The 20,875-nt window shown below is 38.0% G+C and overlaps 2 protein-coding genes and 1 pseudogene across 4 annotated transcripts; all 3 read right to left on the bottom strand.

The window, feature by feature from the left end:
- On the bottom strand, window positions 172-3,832 carry LOC18778896. Of its 2 annotated transcripts, none has more exons than XM_020561396.1 (5): window positions 3,654-3,832; window positions 1,768-1,985; window positions 1,396-1,650; window positions 1,041-1,201; window positions 172-607 (listed from the first exon to the last, which is right to left on the bottom strand). In XM_020561396.1, exons 1-5 carry the CDS (start codon window positions 3,738-3,740, stop codon window positions 417-419), a joined length of 912 nt encoding a protein of 303 aa, XP_020416985.1. In that variant the 5' UTR covers window positions 3,741-3,832; the 3' UTR covers window positions 172-416. The 2 variants fall into 2 exon arrangements, with proteins under 2 accessions (XP_020416985.1, XP_007211696.1); XM_007211634.2 differs by having other exon boundaries at window positions 1,041-1,192.
- On the bottom strand, window positions 5,863-8,782 carry LOC18780319. Of its 2 annotated transcripts, XM_007212071.2 has the most exons (3): window positions 8,202-8,782; window positions 7,462-7,621; window positions 5,863-6,380 (listed from the first exon to the last, which is right to left on the bottom strand). In XM_007212071.2, the coding sequence occupies exons 1-2, from the start codon at window positions 8,620-8,622 to the stop codon at window positions 7,497-7,499; spliced, it is 546 nt and encodes a 181-aa protein (XP_007212133.1). In that variant the 5' UTR covers window positions 8,623-8,782; the 3' UTR covers window positions 5,863-6,380; window positions 7,462-7,496. The 2 variants fall into 2 exon arrangements, with proteins under 2 accessions (XP_007212133.1, XP_007212132.1); XM_007212070.2 differs by lacking the exon at window positions 5,863-6,380 and having other exon boundaries at window positions 7,105-7,621; window positions 8,202-8,780.
- The window catches only part of LOC18791374, a 22,064-nt pseudogene continuing 13,785 nt past the window's right edge, over window positions 12,597-20,875 (bottom strand).

Below are 20,875 nucleotides of genomic sequence, written 5' to 3'. Positions count from 1 at the left end.
CAGCTTCTCTGTTTTTAGTTTTCCCTCATTTAATTTCGTAGCAGATCGATTTTTTCTGAGTTCGCTAGTTTGAAAAGCCTATTTTGGGATGCAAAATGGAAGAGAGGACTGGAAGAATATTTAGCTTTGGAATTCATTTTGTTGTGTTTAAGGTTGACATATTCCCAATAATTTTAATACCCACGAAATGGAAAGTGCGGAATTAGTAAAATCGATGTACAAAGAAAATACAAGAGCACCTGAAGGCGGCTGAAAGGTTAAGCAACTGCAGACGTAATTCATACAGTTTGGAAGGAGAACTGAAAAGCACTCCCACCGATAAGAGAAGGAAAATTACAATATCTGTTACAAATACATCTACTTTCTTATATATATATATATAAGAAGAGTTGCCATCCTTCGCCGCATATGATCTACTACTCTATATTATGAAAACCTGGGAGAAGTGAAGTGATGAAGCCGAAAACAATCATCTGAATCTCTTTAACAATTCCCCACCAGCGGTTACCACCATTGGCTCCATCAGCTGCTGGCACATTCTCATTTTCAACCGCCTGATTTCCATCATCTGCAGGCTGATTCTCATTCTCGGCTCCCGGCTGTCCGTCTGCCACATATTTTTAACTGTTAGTAGAAGAAAATCATGTCATAAATGAACAGTGGAGCATGACATGGTCCATTGGCATTCAGTAACAAGAAATACACAACGTCCCTGAGGCCTTTTACCCTAGCAATGTGTCCACCAATTATGTCACACAGACCGCACTACACTATAGTTCTTTTTTACACCTCCCCTAAGGAAAACTCCAGCATATCTCACCAAAAGAGTTCTATTTCAAGTAGTGCAAGACAGTAACAATCAATATTATCAGACATGTACAAATCACCTAATGACAATAGTCCCTACAAGAATTTTGCAACCTAGGTTCCGATAGCAGTCTTAGATAAATGAAACTAGATGTGAATTGGAATATGCGATTTTTTTTTTTCCAAAAGACATGTGACACTCAGCATGTACAGACAGTAACAAACAAAATTACCTGCCAAAGCAGCATTGTCAACACCCTGCCTTGCAGCAGGAGGAACATTTCCGGCCCTGGCTACAGGCCTTGGGGGATGAGGAGGCACAGCTGCCCTATGCATGCCTTGAGAGAGCCATCGTACTAATGGTGTGAGTGAGCCAGTTTGATATCTGCAATATCTAACATCATCAAAATCCAGCTTTCATCTCTGAAACTTCACATATATTAATTTAGTAAAATTAAAGTCGACTACTGAAGAACCTAACTTTACTTTTCCTTATAAAAAAATCGCCAAATTCATCATATCTTACATTAATAATGAAACACCAGCATTGTCCTGATATTGAAAATGGTACTACGTTTAGTTACTTACAAGTAGACAATTGAAGCGACAATCACAAGGACAACAAGCCTTTGTCTAGACCCTTCTTGATTGAATAGAAATATTACAGCCGCAAGCTTCACAATAAGCAACACATCAAGCTGAAATGCAATTTGAAATCTCCTCACAACCACTTGTCTCTGATGTGCAGGCTGTTGCTGTTGACGTTGCTGCTGCTGTTGTTGTTGTTCTCCCTCTTGGCCTTGCTGCTCCCCTACAGTGCCAACCTCTGGACTTGCTCTAGTTCTGTGGCATCAATACATTCATGCTTAATGATGATTACGATTGTTAAGAATAAACAATTTCAGATAAGGAAATTATGTCACAATGGAAGAAACTTAAGAGCACCATTGACATACTTACGTGGGTATGTTGTAGGTAAGCGGAATCAGAGTGTTAGATGAAACTCCTGTAACTGGCCCCATAAATGGGTGAACAGGAACAGCATATATGCCTGCTCCACGATTCATCTGCTCCTGATCTTGTAAAGGATTTAACCCAGGAACAAGAAGTGGGTACATGATTGGTAACATCTGAAAATCACCATTTGGGAAAGATGGAAGCCCAGCAAGTGGTGGAACCTGAAAAAGAAGTCATAAAGTGAATTAGAAAAGGAACCAGAACCACCAAATTAATGCAAGATATGCACATAGTATTGCTTTAAACTACAATTAAAACATTCACAAGCTTTAGTCTGCATTACTTTCTTTTCATCAGGAAGCTTCCACATACCGTTACTATACAATTGCCTCAATATTTCTCAAAAAACAATTTTATTAAGAATATGAAGTAGTGGCACAAACTTTTCCACAGCACAGGAATAACCAGTAGGAAAATGTAGAAAACATGCTCACTACTCTGTCCTCTCTTTACACATTATTACTGCTTATGCATTCCACCACTATTGATAAAAAGAAACAGTATGTTTTTAATAGTAACTGATACCACAAAGAGAAAGTTATAGCTTCAATAAGGTGAGGAAAGCATTCTTTTCAAATAAAAAGGAGGCAAAAGGATGAGATGGCAGCTTAAACAAATCCTGTCATCTAGATAAATGGTGGCCCTACATCCATTAACCATACTATTGATATGGAATACAAAATAAATTTTAGTGGTAGTGATATTCTCATCATGATGTTTTCTTTTTTATAGCAGTACAAATTATAGTTGCCTTACTACATGTTTACACACTTGTTTATGCTTCCACTTAACTATGAATTATGCTCCATGCTAGGCTTTCAACTGCAAACAAATGATGCTATCAGGAAATGTGGATCATCGTTCCACCATCACTCCATTTCTAAAAATACTATATTAGCTTTCGATATAAAGAACTTCTGAAATTCAATGGTTTAATGTTCCGAAAAACGAAGCATAAATTTTGTGCCATTTCTCTCGAGCCTACGTGTAACTACTCGACAACAAAAGGAAAGGAAACTTTCTTTTCTTCAAAGAATCAGAGCTCCGTTGTTCATGCAAGCCAGAAAATAAGGTTAAAATGAAAGTAGATACAAGCCAACTTTGACATGCACGAGTTGCAAACTCATATAATCAACAATTGGAAACTACAAATAGAGTCTCCAGAGTACATGGGTGAGTAAAGGCGAAGAAATTATTTCAACTACTGAACAGGACCATAATAAAAGATGCATTATGTGCAACAAAATTCTAAATAAAAAAAGAATTCAGGAAAACTCCGAAAGCAGTACTTCCAATTCCTATATGTACAGGAACCTGTAAAATCCTTGTATTTAGCACATAACAAATGAACAAAAAAACGATGGAATATTCTAATGTTTTCATAATTAGAGTAGAACCCCATACCCCCACCCGTCCCCAAGAACCATACTTTTGTAATGTCCTAACTACCCACAGAAATGCAAATTCAAGCTATTTGTCAACATTTGGCCCCAAAAAAATAAAAAATAAAAAATTGCCAATAAGATCCCTATTTGGGAACCCAATTTTTCTCAATCCTTAAAGACCTATGCAGCGATTTCGATACATAAGCACAAGAACACTACACAAGCTCTGCGTGTTTCTATATACACCGAATAAACAGCGTAAATTAGCAAACAATTCATGTAAGAGAATTGCAAATTTGCAACATGCTAAGAAATCAAAGGCCGAGATTGAATTGAACCTTTAAAACACCAATTTGTATGCCTTTTCTTTTTATGGAAACATAAGTAACCCTAGGATTGAAAATTGTTTGTAACATGAGGAAACTCGGATTGGGAAATGAGAACCTGAGGTTTCTGGAGAATTTCTTCGGCCGATTTAGACGTAGAAGAAGGTTGCGAGCTGGACGACCACGTTTTGGGTTCTTCGGCCATTTATAAAGTCTGATCTGCCTCTCCTCTCGGTGTCTGTGTCTCTGTGTCTCTGTGTGTCTCTCTCTCTCTGTGCTCTGCTCTTTATAATAAAACCATGACGAGAGTGGGATTGTGCTTATTACGTGAAGTTCACCAATAAGGTTGTGCCAAGTCAGCCATGATATAAGTTGGGAACTTCGAATCTTCATTTTGAGTAAAGAGACCAACTTTTTTTCTCTATTCTTCTGCATATATTTATTCGTGACTATTGATTTAGTGATATTTTTTTTAAGAATTCAAATCACATCTATATTGTTAATTAAAAAAAAAAAAATTATGAGTGTGAAAGTAAAAAGAGCAATGTTAGGCATATCATATTTTTATACGATTACAGATGAATGAGAATATGCGATTAGCGGGACTTGAAAGTTAAGGCATACCAATGCAAAGCATGTATATATGGCCATGAACAAACACAAACATCTTTCATGTCATGTAACAAGGCATACATGATCAACTCGAATGCTTATAAAAGGTCAAAATAATACCCAACTCAAGTGGAATAAAGAGGTACGCCATTATTCTATATATTCTATTACAATTTTATTTGGTCGATTTCTGATCTCATTAAATAAACCTAGAGGAAACAGATTACAAACAAAGCCAAAAGCTCAAAAGTACGACACAAAAAATTAGGTAGCAGCAGTTAGACCTCACAGACGAGTTCAAACAAAAACAACAATAAAAAAATATAAAACAAGGAAATGAGAAATGCGACAACACCCATAACCAATCAGCAACGCCGCCAACACAAGACCAGAACCACCGGATAAGAAACTGTAGCAAAAAATACCAAAGAAAAATGGCGGTAGATAGGCCGCCACAGCTACAAAAAGCGTTACCATAATCCGATAAATAAGTGCCATACGCACTTTAAACGCATTCTAGGACTCGTTCTAAGCACCTGCCCATAGGAACCCTCTTCCTTGCTTTTTACTTTATGGTGCAAAATATAATTAATCAATTTAATATATTACTGTGATTTCATATGCATAAATAGTTAAAAATAAATAAATTTGTTGAGTTATTTCACATGATAAAATTAGATCGGTAGGAAGTTCAAACTAGCCTGCTGGCTCATCCCGGCCCTCTTCGAAGGCTAAGTTTAGTGATTTACCTACACAATTTGAATTGATAACCAACGTTGCTAATGGACTTCCACTTCAAAAGGTGAATTTTAACAATGCATTGTGTTAATAGGGGTCTCCATTTTACTTTGAATTTTCCACAACGCCATAACATCAGTTATGCAAATTTTTAAGGACCATTTCGTTCCATTCACAATTTAAAATTACAATATAATATTAAATAGATTCTTTCTTTATTTTATTTGGTATAATTGAAAATTTTTTATTTTTTTATTTTATATTTTTATACGAACCAAACATGAAAAATTAAATAAAATAGTATTTCCTCATTACTTTCTCAGTATTATTAAATATGAGAAATGAATCCTTTCCGCGCACCAAGCGGTGTAAGGTGGCTTGAGAAATTTCTCTCCAAAAGATTTGTACAGAAATGGACACCTAGATGAAAATATTAGGTCATCTTTTGAAGTGATTTTAACTTCTCTCCACCAAGATAAGATGAAATCTACTATGGAACATCCACAATGGGCTCCCTAAATCACCTCCTTAGACAAATTTTAAGGAGGAATCGTAAAAAATACAACTCCAACCATGCTCTTTATCCACCTCCTAAAATAGGAAGTCCTCTAGGAGCTACTAAATCTGAGGAGAGAGAAAGAACTCTTAGTGACTCCCTGGTTGGAGTTGAAATTTTTTAAAGAGCACCTAAAATAGCATTCTTATATTTTTAGCTAAATTTTAACTAAGAAATAGAGAGCATCATTGTGTGTATGCTCTAACATTATTACCATTGATTGATTGTAACCTTTGATGAGCATAAAGCATTCCACTAAAGAAATTTTTCTTCAAAAAAGGAGAAAAAAGCAAGAATTTCTTGTTGCCCTTATCTCAACGCAAAATAGCACATAATTAATAGGCCGCCTAACTAATATACCGGGTATTCAATTCAAGTGTAAATCTCGGTGTCATTATCCAACAAAAAAAGAGTTTAAATCTTGGAAAAAGAAAATGCAAATAAAAATTATCATTTTCTTTATTTTCCGAACATAAATATCCCCTTGAAATTAACTTTCACAATACTTTAAAGCCATCCATACCATGCACAAACTCATCCAAACCCCCTCAAATTCATGCTTCAACTTATGCAAGACGAATTTATTCATACAAGAGAATAAAACATCCTCACTACAACATTCTCTCCATTTCAAAACACCAATTTCATATGACACTATATCATCCCTCCTCCACAACCTTCTCCACCACCCAAACCCCAAGACACCCTTGAGCCCCGCTCTGGCCCCACTTGTATCAACTCCAGAACAGCTGAACAACCTAGATGATAAGCTTCTTCACTTCTGCATACTCTGAATCAGAAGCACAAGGTAGAAGATTGATCTTATCTCCACAATACAACCAAATTGAGATTGAAGTGAACTTCCAATGATCTTCCTCGACTTTTACGCCCCAGATACATAACCAGGATGTCAGAATTCCAATTCAGCTATTGCTAGACCTAAAATTTTCCATTACTCAGTTAAGACGCACGAGTGTAATCCATTTCAAGTAAAAACCTATTCATGATTCTAAAGACTATCACAGTCTACATGCAGGAAATTTCATCTAGCAAGTGCAAAATTAAGAATCTACAGTTGATGCAAACCATCCCCGAACAAAGCAGATACATGCAAACCGAATTTGCAGAGGTTTGACAGAAAGAAAAGCGAGAGAGAAAGGAGGATTCTGCAAACGGAATTTCCTCACCTACGAGAAAGCATTCAGATCGAAATGTTTGTTCAGAGAATAGTTGGAGGAGACAAAGGAGAGAGAGGAGAGACAAATAAGAGAGGAGATTATGAGAGCACCCTCAAGAAAGGGTAGTGTGTGCGTCACATTACCAAATGTGATGAAATTGGATAAAATTGATGTCAAGCATCACATTTCAACTTTTTGAAATTTCAAGGGGTACAACAGACATTTTTCTTAGGTGGCAAAGTAAACATTGACCAAAGTCACAAAGTATGAGCGTAGATAAAGATTTCCCTTAGTATGCTAGGCTCTTTACAGCCCAAATTTTCCTTTTCTTAAGCTTTTAGATACTTAACAAAGCTAAGCGAGCTTGCCAGTTTCAACCCTGAAAAGGTTAGAAAGAGCTGTTCGCGGACACAGACCCTCCGAACTGGGAAAATTGTGGCAAGCATGTAGATATAGAAATTCAAATCTAAAATAGAAGAGAAAAATAAGGCACAAGATGATACACATGAATATACAACGAGACTCTATACACAAAGATAATTTTCTCTGAGGAATCAAGCTATGACCATGTGTATACATACAACATTCCCACCATTTAATATTTCACTCCCTTTTGTTGTTGGATGTTATTATTCCGAACTATACAACTATAGAACACAATAATATAAATGCAGAAGATAATAATTACAATACATCAATGCAAACAAGTGGATTTACCACCAAAATCCAACGGTCTAAACCTAAACAAGTTAAATCCATCTCCTAAGATCCAATAACAACTATTTCGGTCATAACATGTGTGAAAAACAGCAGTGGTGCTTGTCGAAAGTAAGGGAACTCACCCAAGCAACCAGGCTGCTAGAGAGATGAGCAATCCTTAATCATCCTCACAGCGAGATGGCTTCTGTGACTCAGTCAAAACCTTTACCTCCACCTCCACCTCTACTTCTGCTGATCCTTCTGCCTCCATATCCACCTCCCTTGTTTCTGTAGATCCACTCCCTGCAGCCAAGAAACATGTAACCAAAAGATTGACTCATTAAGAGCTAAAAGGTCTATTAAATAGCAATCTGCTTTTGTAGATTGAAAGATACATTACATTTAAAATCTGCAAGACGCATGATAAAATAAGCAAGCAGCATTCATCTTACGTATTCAAAAGTACATATTCAGATGTCGTTTCATGCCCTTCCCGGAGTCAATTCTCCATAATCAATTAAGACAATTCATAAATTGAGCAGAATGAAACCAAGTTTCTTTCATTCTTCTGTAGAAGACTGAATGTTTCGGATGCAAACTCTGGCTCGACGGATATAAAAAGCATTTAGCATTCCATCATGTCCCAATTATGTTTACCATTGAAGATAAAATTGAGGGTACCCAGAAACAAAAGCTCCCTTTAATTGCCACAAAACTAAAAACTCCATTTCAATTTATAAAAACCAACAATTCTATCATACCCACACACACACACAAAACAAAACCCCTTTCAATTCCTTATGATTACCCACAATTCCATCAAACAAAATTGAATGAAAAAATATTTTCTAAATACATAAACCAAGAAAGAAAAAGCCCATACCATGAACGAAGAATTGAGAGCAAGGCCATCCTCGATCAGTGGCAACAGAGAGGGACTCTTCATCTGTGAGTTGGTCAGCCAATTTGCCAACCAAGTCAGTCACTTTCAAAGGGGCGAGTCGAGGTGGGACCCAGAACGAGGAGCCGGGAACGAAGGGGAGCCAATCGGGAGTGGCCCTCTGGATGAGGATGGTCTGAACGATGTCGTCTAGCTTCTTTAGCATTAATTTCTCCGAATCATTCGCTGGCGATGACGACGACGACGACGACGAGGTGGACGGGTCAAGGTCGATCTCAATCAACTGGGCCTTGCCGGATCGGGTCGATCGGGCCCGATGGGCCTGGGTCAGGGAGGGCGGGACCCGAGGGCGGTGCAGGAGAGAGTGGCGCAGTTGCAGAGTTTGAGTGAGGAGGCGGGCCATTTTGGACTGTAAAGAAGTGTGTAGAGAGAGATAGAGAAAGAGAGAGAGAGAGAGGAGAAGATATTACGGAAGGGTGGAGGGGATGATGGTTGCTTGAGTTGGGGGTTCAGGTTCGGTGCGGTGGCCTGGCACGTGGTGAGAAGGAGGTGTTATCGTGTAAGGGTACGGTTGGCTGCCTCCTTTCATCCTTTTCTTGTCATTTTCTTTTAGTAAATTTAGGTTTTACCCATAAAAAAACTTTCATTTTTGGAAAAAGCCAAAGCTTTTTCAAAAAAGACAGAAAAACCTCTCAACTTTCAAACCAAAGGCATGCAAATGTAAAGGATTCCTTAAGAAATCAAAAAAAAAATAAGGGCAATTTTGTCTATTTTGGGTTCTTTTAAAAATTTTCTCTCTCCTTTGGGCTTTTCCAAAGTCTCCCTTTTCTTTTTTCATTTTCTCTTTTTAAAACATTGAATGATAGTAAAAGGAAAAAAAAATCCCTGCAAATATGGGTTAGCCAAGGAAGTGTGCCCACCAATTTGCACTCAAGTTTGATCTCCTTCTATATAGATTTATTAAAAATATCGCTTTATTTATATTTTTATGATGAAGATAAATTAAAAATAGGAAATAAAAAAATGAGTTTCATGAACCAACTATCGTACACCTTGTTCATATTTTTAGGATGAAGATATTTTTATGATGTTTTGTTTTAAATTTTTGGGGCTGGGGAGGTTTTGTGTTGCTACTTTTAAAATATATATATATATATATATATATTTATATTAGGGAGCTTTAGTTTTAAACCGGTAATATATTATTGACCAAAAAAAAAAACTATAATATATTGACTTGGTATAGCTTTCCTTTTTCTTTTGTTTTTTGGTCAAATTATCGTATACCTTTCCTTCTGGCCTTAGGTAAGGGCTTGTCTTGTGCTGTATATAAAGGGGTTTTACCATTATCAAATTCTATACAATTACAATTACACACACTTGCAGGAGTGAAACCCTCACTAGCTCCAAACAATCCAGGTTTGAATGCTAGCCAGCCATGTCTTGTGTTCCATGCATACACATTCTCACAAGATCAAGGAATAATAAGAATACTAGTAGCAGTCAAGTGTCAGATCAATGGGCAAGTATTCCCCTTCTCTTTTTGATTCTGGATAAGTTGTGGGAACCCTCTGACCATATTCGGGTTGCTGGCGTTTGCAAGCAATGGCGTGTTGCTGCGAAAGAATACAATCGCATAACGCAACGTTGGCGTGAGCTTCCTCTTCCCATGCTTCTGATTCCAACAGCATTCGGAGGAAAGCTAGAAACTATACAGCTTTCCTGGAGGAAAAATCTCCGACATTGAGTTATCAGTGCTTTGTAATACGAGTAGTATGTGCCATGGCCATGGCTGGTTAGCCACAATGGATGTATTACCAGAGCCTATTTTGTTGGCGCAACCAAGAACTACGACTGTAATAACTCTGGTGAACCCTTTCAGAAAAACAGCGGTGCCCATTCGTCTCCCTCACTTGAGTTTCAGTTACCACCATATGCATGATGTCGTCCGAAAGTACTCCCCCGCGGTCTTATTCCCGAAGGTTATCTTATCTGAGGATCCCACATTGAATCCAGACAGTTATATGGTTGCAGTACTTTACAAACATGAACCTGAGTTGGCTTTCAATAAAGGAAGAAGAAAAGATTGGATTCACACCGGGAAAATTACACAGGAGATGTTATATTTCATAAAAGCCAAGTCTTTGCAGTTGCAGAGTCGGGAGACATTTTTTCCATTAATATCCGTAGGAAGCCAATAAAAGCAAAGATTCTTACCTCGCAAGAATGTCGATTCGCAAGTTCCGCTTATAAAGCTTATCTGGTGGAATCAACTAAGGGAGACTTGTTGCATGTTCGAAGATTGCATAAGGAAGAGAGATTCATGGTTTACAAGTTGGTGTTCAATGGGAGGGATGGATCTGTGCAGCATGTTGAATTGACAAGTCTTGGAGATGAGGTTATGTTCCTGAGTGACAATTGTGGTATCTCAGTTTTGGCTTCAAACTTTCCTGGGTGCCAACGCAATTCCATATATTACATAGATCATTGTGCAGAGAATAAAATAGGCCGTTTCAATTTAGAGGATGAAACCATTACAGGATATGATTACTCTTTGTCCATGCCAAAAGCGCTTTGGATTGCGCACCTGTTTACTGGGCTCTGCTAGCAGCTTGTTCTAGTTCATCTAACTACATTTTGTTTATGCCTGAGAGAGTGTTGATTTGCTTTTCTTTTTCATGTTCCCTTTGTATTTTCAACATGTCTGTTATGACCTACTTATTACTCCGTGCTCTAAAGGCCTTGCTTTGTAATTTCTATTCTCCGCATAAAAAAATAAAACTCTTATTTTCCTTTTCTATTCTTTATTAAAATTCAAAATAAAGATAACTGGGTCTAGCCCAGTCAAATGCCCTTGACTTGTAGATCTTGTGGTCTCAGGTTTGAACTCCTATAGCATCTTGAAAGTGTGCGGAAAATCCCCTCCCCTCATCTTGCATTTTTTTAAAAATTGAAAAAAAAGAACCAGTCGAATAATGTTATCAAACATATTCTTTACATATCTAATATATAGTGTTTTTGCTTTAAATAGTAGATATTATGGTAAATAAACTGTACAACATCTTTGACGGCACCTAATAAAAACCCGTCATCTACAAAACAGAAAGATGTAAATTTTGTAAACATACAAATTCATTTGATTGAATAGTTGACGCAGCTCCCGCATTGTTGCTCTATAGACATTTCTTTTCCATTATACATACAACCATAGAGTTGAACGTGGAGTTTCTCAGAATGCTGTTCTCTGCTCCAGATATCATAGCTTCAGCCCGTTGTGTCCAATTCCAGGACACTAAGTTTCATCCAGAAAAACAGAATTGTATGCAAATCAACTGGACTGGCCTACCAGTTTGATGTGATAAAATCTGGTTAAATAGGCAGATTGTCAGCTCGCATATCAACTGCGAAAGCAGCAATTGAACATGCAATGCAGTCTCAAAACTAATAGGATCAAACTCCATATGCATTGGAAAACCAGCCTCAGTAGTCCCAACCTCACCACAATGTTCCTGCAGATGATTGGAGAGTCTGGCAAAACAGTTTCTCCATCAGGAAGCTTTGGCACCTTTTTGGCTATTTAAGATGAAAAACTCAGTTTGCTCCTCAGTTGAGCCTGATTCTGCCATGGTTGTGATCATATGAACGAAAGTAAACATGCCATAATTCTGTTTCTTAAAAAAGAAAAATACAAAAGCAACATTACTTATTCTAAATGTGCTCAACAATATGTTCATTGATGATTGGTGGATCCTTAATTCTTGGCTTATCTTTAGTACTTGGTTCAATATCTATGCTCACATATTCAGGACAGTTAACAGTAAACTCAATTTGACCAGTGTTTGGAACGTAAAAAGCTATGAGAGTTATGCGTGTCAGAGCACAACCCGAATTGTTGATTCGGCCAGAGAAATACAAAGTCTATAAATGAAAACAAAATCGATGAAACAAGGGTCTAGCACCAATCAAACAAATCATGTTCAACAGCTGCTCTAATACACCTTTTAACTTTTTATCATGTAGTTCATAGTTTTTAATGCTTTTCCTTAGAAATTAGTGTAACTCTCGTTAAAAACAACTCAGAAACTGTTCTGAGTTATTGGGCATTACCCGTTTCAATCTTCAATTTCATATATTCAATAAGAGTTTCTTTGTTTGCCACTTACAGAATTACTTCTTGAGCACCACCCAATCCAAATAATCCACTGAGCTACCGAGTCGAGTGCCACTACCAAGCTACCGAGCTTTGTGATACTATCCATCCATCATCTCATTCTAAAGTTCTTTTGGTCGAGGCCTAGAACCTTACAGCTGAGAATCTGTTCCTACCTCGACCACATTTGTTCGAAAAGAAGTCAAGATCATAGTGCAAATAGCCACCCGTTTGCTCATTCGTACCTACATCCATTTCTGATCGTAGTGCTGACATGCCACTCACCCATATTAAAGAAAGATGTCTTTGTTACCAAGTCTGCTCGGTCCGGTCAATTATTTTATTCCAAAATAATTGACCAGTGGCCGAAAAGATTTAGAGGTTACATATATAAGATGATAGGGCCTTTGCAATTTGGGTTTTTTTTTTTTTTGGTTGTAAAAATCGGGCCTTTGCTGTTGAAATGCTAAAATGAGGCACATGGGAATTTAGGGTTTGGGGATGCCGTGACAGAAGAAGAATGGAGTTTATGGTTGGTTGGATTTTGATTTTGATGTCAATGGGGATGCCAATGCCAAGTAGAGATGTCAAAGAGGGCAGCAGAACAGGAGGGAAGCTGAATGGATCTCCGAACGGGTTCAAAGAACCCAAGGGCTGCATCTGTTGGGGGTATTGAGAATAATAAGGGTGAGGCACCATCATCATGTTCTGCTGCTGTTGATATTGCTGGTTCTGTTGCTGATGGATTTGCTGATGTTGGTGTTGTTCTTGAGCCATTAGCGCCATTTGCACGTTGGTTGGGGGTGCTATGTTGTTGGACATTGCAAATGGATCCTGCACAGGATGTTGTGCTTGTTGTTCGAACGGGTTATGCAAGCTCGTTGCACCGTAGCCATAGCCTGCGTTTGTCTCCTGGCACCTTCATCTTCATACAAGCTGTCAAGTAATAGCTTGTCAAAGCCACCAGCCTGAATGAAACCAATGCTCATCAACAAACCAAAGGGTAGAAGAATGAAATGAAAAGGCTTTAGCTTATTGAAAAACAGCAAAGAATACTAACAAACTTCTTGTCCATGGGCACTTGGCTTGTATGGTTGCTTGGTGTGGTCACCAGTGCTAGCTCCCAGCCTCAAGTCCCAGCAAGATCACTGAAACTTGCTCCAGATTGTTGTTCGTTCCCTGCGAATGTACGAATAGTATGATGTATGAAACAAATTCCACTGTGAAGGCATGTATAGAATTTCCTAAAAATCAAATATCATAGACAATGGAAACCTACCTTGTGGAACTATTGCAAGAGCCAAGGCATTGCTTTCTTCAATTTCTGCAGCTTTTGGATTTATCTCCCTTAGACCTGGACAAAGAAAAGGCAAAAGACAACATGAATTGCAGAACTTCATAAAATTGGCATCAGAGAAAACATGAAGTACTTGTGCATAACGTACCAGAAGATCAGTGTCGTTCGTTGATATCGAAGGGGGAGGTTCAACTACCTCTTCCTTAGGTTGGGGTTCTTCCTCTTCCTCCGTTTTCTCCTCAACTTCTTCTTCTTGTTTTTCAGGCTCTGGAGGAGGAGGAGATTCTTCAGGTTTCTGAGGCTGCTGGTGTGTCTCCTGGTATTCCTATGGTCAGAACAAAATTATCAGAAACTTGGAAGAAATTATGGCAACCCTTTATTTTCATTTACTTTTTATGTCAAATTCTGAGACAGAAAAAGAAATTATGGAAACTATCTCACCAGTCTCTTGTTAACAGAACCGGACTGCGGCGCTTCCTTTATATACTCCTCCATTGTTGCAAGAAAGGATGGAGGTGGCTGTTTAGGGCAGAGAAGAAAATTTGTGAGAGACCATGTAGTGGAGTCAACTTAAATATACCACTGAGGCCAAATGGAACCTGTCTCACTGTTGGAAACTGAAAAGTTCTAGCAAGATCCAAACCCTTGCAATATTCATAAAAATCAGCTAGGGCTTCGGCCTCTAGTTGAATAAAGGAAAAACAATTTTTGAGGGGATGATCCAGCAATTTACAGAAGTGCATATTTTCATACAATATATTCCAAAAACAGTACCACTGTATACCTGTTGGCCAGCTCTTTTATAAACATTGAGAGCTTTAACTGCATCATGTCTTGACATATCAAAGAACTGCAGGAACATGTAACATAAACTGGTATTATTGAAAAAAAATTAAAAAGAAAAAGCATCATTTAACAACGGATTCAGTTCAACGAAACATGAGAACTGAATCTAATAGAGTCTTACCATGTCAACAAGATTTATAATTCCGTTGTTGATGGCACGATATATTTTAAAGCTCTCTTTTAAAACCTACATGGAAAAGGACAATGTTGAAACCCAGAAGCAACTTGTGATAAGGCGTATATTATGTTTTCCCAAGGATGTTATTAAAGAGAATCATGATGCATATCATGATTCCACACAATCAGCCCATTCCATGAAATCAGTCGATCCCACTCAATTAGCATTGACAGACTCCCCATCACAAGATCAGCTTCATCCCAGCTAGGAATTAGTTTACAATTGATTCTGTAATATATGAGATTAATTACACTTACCTTATATTACTTGCCTTCTGTAAATAGACTTGAGAAAGTCTAACCCGTGTACACCATATATACAGCTGATAATACAAGAACAAATTATCTTGGTCTGTGCAATCATTCTTCACCTCTGTCTCTCATCTCTCTTCTCCTTCAGTTTATTATTCTTATAGTTATGGCCTTAACAATAAAGAAGAGTTATGAAAGCTTGCATAAACTGTACCCTTACAGACCGTATTGGAGCAATTTGGGTTTCTATGACACAACATGCTTAAATTACTGCAGTGTAATGACAGAAATTCTGTCAATGGTTCAGGGCCCGTGTATCGTACTTGCAAATTAACTATAAAAGCCATAAACCTTATGAATTTCATGTCCTAATTTACAAAGTATGTGATGCATAAAGCAGTTTTCAATAAAGGCATGTAGAGACACTCTCACACTCTGATCATAGAAAAATGGAGATTGGTATCATGCATACCAGAGCTAAGGCATATTCTATGAGGTAGTTGTTAAAAGCTGTTCCCTCAGGCTGCAAAATAAGAACAAATTAGAAATTCCAACCAAAGGAACAAAATGTTTCAATAAGAGAAACTGTCATGGATCAACATAAAGTATTTGACTATAAAGAACCAAACCAGATTTGGTGTTCTGTGATAAGTCTATATTGCCTCCTTTGCTTATTTATTTATTAATTTCTTGGATTAAATTGGTTGTTTTTAATTGGTTTTGTGAGATTTGTGAAGGAATTGTGAAATAGGAGAAAGTGTGCTAAAAAAGGCAAGAAGATGAAGATCAGTTAAAAAGAAGCCAAGTCATTCCTTTTGTTGCAAGGAATGTTGTCAAATTTCCTAGTTCAAGATGGTGCAAGTCTTATCAAGTCAAACAAGGAGAAATAAAGAAGACCTTATTTAAGAAGGAATCCTACTTTTATAACAATTGTAATTATTCCTTAGGTAGGATTTCTAGGAGTTTTATAAATAGTGAGTTTAGGTCATTGTTGAAAGGATCCATTACCCATCATCCATCCTCCATCATCTACCCTAAAATCCCTACACATTCATACTCATCGCCGAAATACTCAAAGGAGAGAGAGAGAGAGAGAGAGAGAGTTTTAGAGAGACAAAGAAGACAACCTGGAGCTAGAGTTGCTGTCGTGCAGAGATCAAATCTTCAATTGGTTACTTCTTTCCTATGATATTATTTATCATGGTTTTTATTAAAGTTGTCATGAACTAATTTCTTCTTGCTAGGGCTACGATGTAGCCTAGCCATGAATATTCAATTACTTTAGTCAATGTTAATTCCAAGTATTTTTCCATGTTGAGTATCTATTACCATGCTTAATGCTTTGAATGTTTGGCCAACATTTAATTGTTTTGATGCTAAATTGACAATAGGAATATCCAATTTGGGGTTGCTTCTTGTAATAGATACCATGAGTTACATGATTAGACAGGGATGTTTGTCATGACTTATGTGGTTGTTTTGTAGGTTTTCCAAGGAATTTAATGGGTTCTTATTATCTTAATTCCATTACTAGGGATAGAGTGGGTTGGTAATAAGAATACTTTTGGTATAACCAGGGATGGAGTATCGAATAAAGTAGGGAAAATCAACTGTCAACATAGAGAATAATTAGGATTAACATGCTAAGGGAATTGGGTAGAATTGGCTATGGTGAAATCGGAAGCTCTAGTGCTCTCATAACTTGAATCTCACTACTTTATTTTTCTACGCTTGTTTTTATTCATTGTTTTAGAAATCAAATCTCATCATCAATTGTTCAAATAAAGTCTTGGGTTAATCACAATCGGTACTTGGTAAATTAAATCACTCTTCGTGGGAACGACACTTCACTCATCACTATATTACTTGTGCGAATTGTGCGCTTGCAATAAATATCACAACAAGTTTTTGGCGCCGCTGCCGGGGAGTGTTTTAAATTTTATTAATATCGATATAGATTGATTTGGATTTTAATTTGAATTTTTTTTGTTTTTTAGGTACTTCACCTAGTGCATGAGTTTTGGGAGACGTTCGCAGAGTCTTGTGCTTGTACCATTAGATCCAGAGATCGAGCGAACGCTTCACAAGCTTAACAAACTCAAAAGGGGGAAGGACGCAATATTGGAAAAGCCATCACCTATGGCTGAGGAAGCAAAACCAGTAAGGGACTATGATGTCCCATCTGTGGTGGCATCACCATCGAGCATTCGTCGTCCAACCATTGATGCCAATAATTTTGAAATCAGACCAGCCATAATTTCAATGATTCAGCAATCCTCCATCTTTTGTGGTTTACCTCAAGAAGACCCTAATAGCCATATCTCTAATTTCTTGGAGATATGTGACACATTTAAGTGCAATGGAGCTACCAATGATGCTATTCGCTTAAGGCTTTTTCCTTTCTCATTAAAGGAAAAGGCAAAGTCATGGTTGAATTCTCAACCACCTAATTCAATTACTACATGGGACGACTTGGCCAAGAAATTTTTAGCTAAATTCTTTCCTCCTGCAAAGACTGCGAAACTCAGGAATGACATCATGTCATTTGCTCAGAATGACATGGAACCTTTTTATGAAGCATGGGACAGATACAAGGATATGCTAAGGAAGTGCCCACATCATGCCCTACCTACTTGGATGCAAGTTCAAGCGTTCTACAATGGTTTGAACAATACAAGCAAAACAACAATTGGTGCTGCAGTCGGAGGAGCTTTGATGGGAAAAACAGAAACTCAAGCATATAACTTGCTGGAAGAGATGGCGTCAAATAACTATCAATGGCCTAGTGAGAGATCAACACCAAAGAAAGCTGGAATTCATGAGATTGACGCCATATCTGCGTTAACTGCGCAAATTTCTACTCTGTCTAAACAACGTGGTACTTTAAATGTTAATGCTATTCAGTCTACTAATTTAAGTTGTGAATTTTGTGCAGGACCTCATCATGGCAATGAGTGTGGAGCTAGTCCATTCACATCACCATCTGAACAAGTGAACCAAGTCTCTGATTTTCATCGACAACGGAATAATCCTTACTCCAACACTTATAACCCAGGATGGAAGAACCATCCGAATTTTTCATGGAGTAATAACCAAAATGTACAGGGACCTCCACCTGGTTTCACACCTCAAGAAAAGAAGCATGGATTGGAGGATATAATTACTCAACTTGCTGGAAATGTCAACACTTTCTCTGTCAATACAAATCAATTTATGAGCAAAACCGAGACGACCCTTCAGAACCAAGCTGCCTCTATTCGAAACTTGGAGGTTCAGATGGGCCAGCTAGCTAATGTATTGACAGGAAGAGTAAATGGAGCTTTGCCAAGCCAAAAAGAGATTAATCCGAAAAACCAAGAACATGCGAAGGCGATAACTCTTCGGAATGGGAGGCCAATAAAAACAGCAGTAGACTTGGATGAAGACAAGAATATCCAGCAACAAACTGCAGAGACATCAGAAATTACTAACGTACCGTCGTCGTCGTCTATCACTGCTGGAACTCCTGCACAACTTGATGAAATTTCTCAAGAAATTGAACCTGCTACTGTAGAGAAATTATCTCAACCTGCTGCCCTTGTAAAGCCATATGTACTGCCAATTCCGTTCCCTCAACGTCTTCGAAAAAACAAAGTGGATGTCCAATTTTCGAAATTTCTTGATATCTTCAAGAAATTACAAATCAATATTCCTTTTGCCGATGCTTTGGAGCAAATGCCGAGTTATGCCAAATTCATGAAGGATATTATATCAAAGAAGAGGAAATTGGGCGAACATGAGATAGTAAAATTATCCGAAGAATGCAGTGCTATTTTGCAGAGGAAGCTACCACCTAAGCTAAAGGATCCAGGGAGTTTTACTATACCTTGCACTATTGGAACCACTTACTTTGAAAAAGCTTTATGTGATTTAGGATCCAGTATCAATCTAATGCCTTCTTCTATTGCTAAACATATTGGGTTGGGGGTAATTAACCCAACCACTGTTTCTTTGCAGATGGCAGACATGTCCATAACATATCCCAGAGGCATAATTGAGGATGTGTTAGTCAAAGTTGATAAGCTCATTTTTCCAGCAGATTTTTTGATTTTAGACATGGAAGAAGATGCCGAAACCCCTATTATCTTAGGCCGCCCCTTTCTAAAAACCGGGAAGACATTAATTGATGTGGACAAAGGTTTATTAATTTTGCGAGTGGCTGATGAGCAGGTGACCTTCAATGTCTTTGAAGCAACAAAGTACCCAGTGGAATCAGACTCTTGCTTTCGAGTGGATATAGTGGAAAAAGTTGTCTCTGAAAAATTTAAAGAAGAACATCCATGTGATCCATTGGAGGCTTGCCTTGTGCATTCCGTAACTACTGAGCATGAGGATCCTAAAATTTCTGAGATGGTGTACTTTTTGGAAGCAATGAAACCGCGCCCTCCTGGAAGGTGGCGCGCATTTGAGGAGCTTGGCGTCACAACCTCCAAGCCACAACCCAGTGTCATTACTGCACCAACCCTCACATTGAAGCCCCTACCTTCCCACTTAAGATATGCATACTTGGGTAATTTTGGAACTCTTCCTGTGATTATTGCTGCAAATTTGAGTAAACTAGAAGAAGAGAAATTACTACGAGTTTTGAGGGAGCATAAAACGGCAATAGGGTGGACTATTGCAGATATTAAGGGACTTAGCCCTTCCATGTGTATGCACCGTATTCTGATGGAAGATAATTTTAAACCTTCAGTTGAGCATCAGCGCCGATTAAATCCGAATATGAAAGAAGTTGTGCGAGCTGAAGTATTAAAGTTATTAGATGCTGGAATAATTTACCCGATCTCAGATAGTAGTTGGGTGAGTCCAGTTCAAGTCGTACCGAAAAAAGGGGGTATTACAGTGGTGAAAAATGATAAGAATGAGTTGATCCCGACAAGAACAATTACAGGATGGCGTGTCTGCATAGACTATAGGAAATTGAACACTGCGACAAGGAAAGATCACTTTCCCTTGCCTTTCATTGATCAGATGTTGGAAAGACTTGCTGGGCATTCATATTATTGTTTTTTAGATGGATATTCTGGGTATAATCAGATTCCAATTGCACCTGAAGATCAGGAAAAGACGACGTTCACATGCCCATTCGGCACTTTTGCATACAGGCGCATGCCCTTTGGGTTGTGTAACGCCCCTTCCACCTTTCAACGTTGCATGATGAGCATCTTTTCGGACATGGTGGAGCGCTTCATTGAGGTTTTTATGGATGACTTTTCTGTTTTTGGCTCATCATTTGATTCTTGTTTACATAATTTGGCATTAGTTTTGAAAAGATGTGAAGAAACCAATTTGGTTTTGAATTGGGAGAAATGTCATTTTATGGTGCAAGAAGGGATAGTCCTAGGGCATAAAATTTCAGCTAAAGGCATAGAGGTTGATAAGGCATAAATTGATACCGTAGAAAAATTGCCACCGCCCACTACAGTAAAGGGGATTCGAAGCTTTCTGGGTCATGCTGGATTTTATCATCGGTTTATCCAAGATTTTTCCAAAATCACGAAGCCCTTATGCAATCTCCTTCTTAAAGATGTAGAATTTAATTTTAATTCAAGGTGTTTGGAAGCCTTTAATATCTTGAAAGAGAAGCTTACTTCTGCACCTGTCATTGTCGCACCGGATTGGGACTTGGCTTTTGAGATTATGTGTGATGCTAGTGACTATGCGGTAGGGGCAGTTTTGGGTCAAAGAAGAAATAAATTACTTCATGTAATTTATTATGCCAGTCGTACTTTGAATGACGCCCAGCGGAATTATACCACCACGGAGAAAGAATTGTTAGCAGTAATCTTCTCCTTGGATAAATTTCGATCCTACTTGATTGGAGCAAAGGTGATAGTGTATACCGATCACTCAGCTTTAAAGTATTTACTTTCGAAGAAGGATGCAAAACCACGA

The sequence above is a fragment of the Prunus persica genome, chromosome G1 (genome assembly GCF_000346465.2).
Source record: "Prunus persica cultivar Lovell chromosome G1, Prunus_persica_NCBIv2, whole genome shotgun sequence".
Taxonomy (NCBI): domain Eukaryota; kingdom Viridiplantae; phylum Streptophyta; class Magnoliopsida; order Rosales; family Rosaceae; genus Prunus; species Prunus persica.
This window is presented reverse-complemented; position numbering and strand designations above follow the sequence as displayed.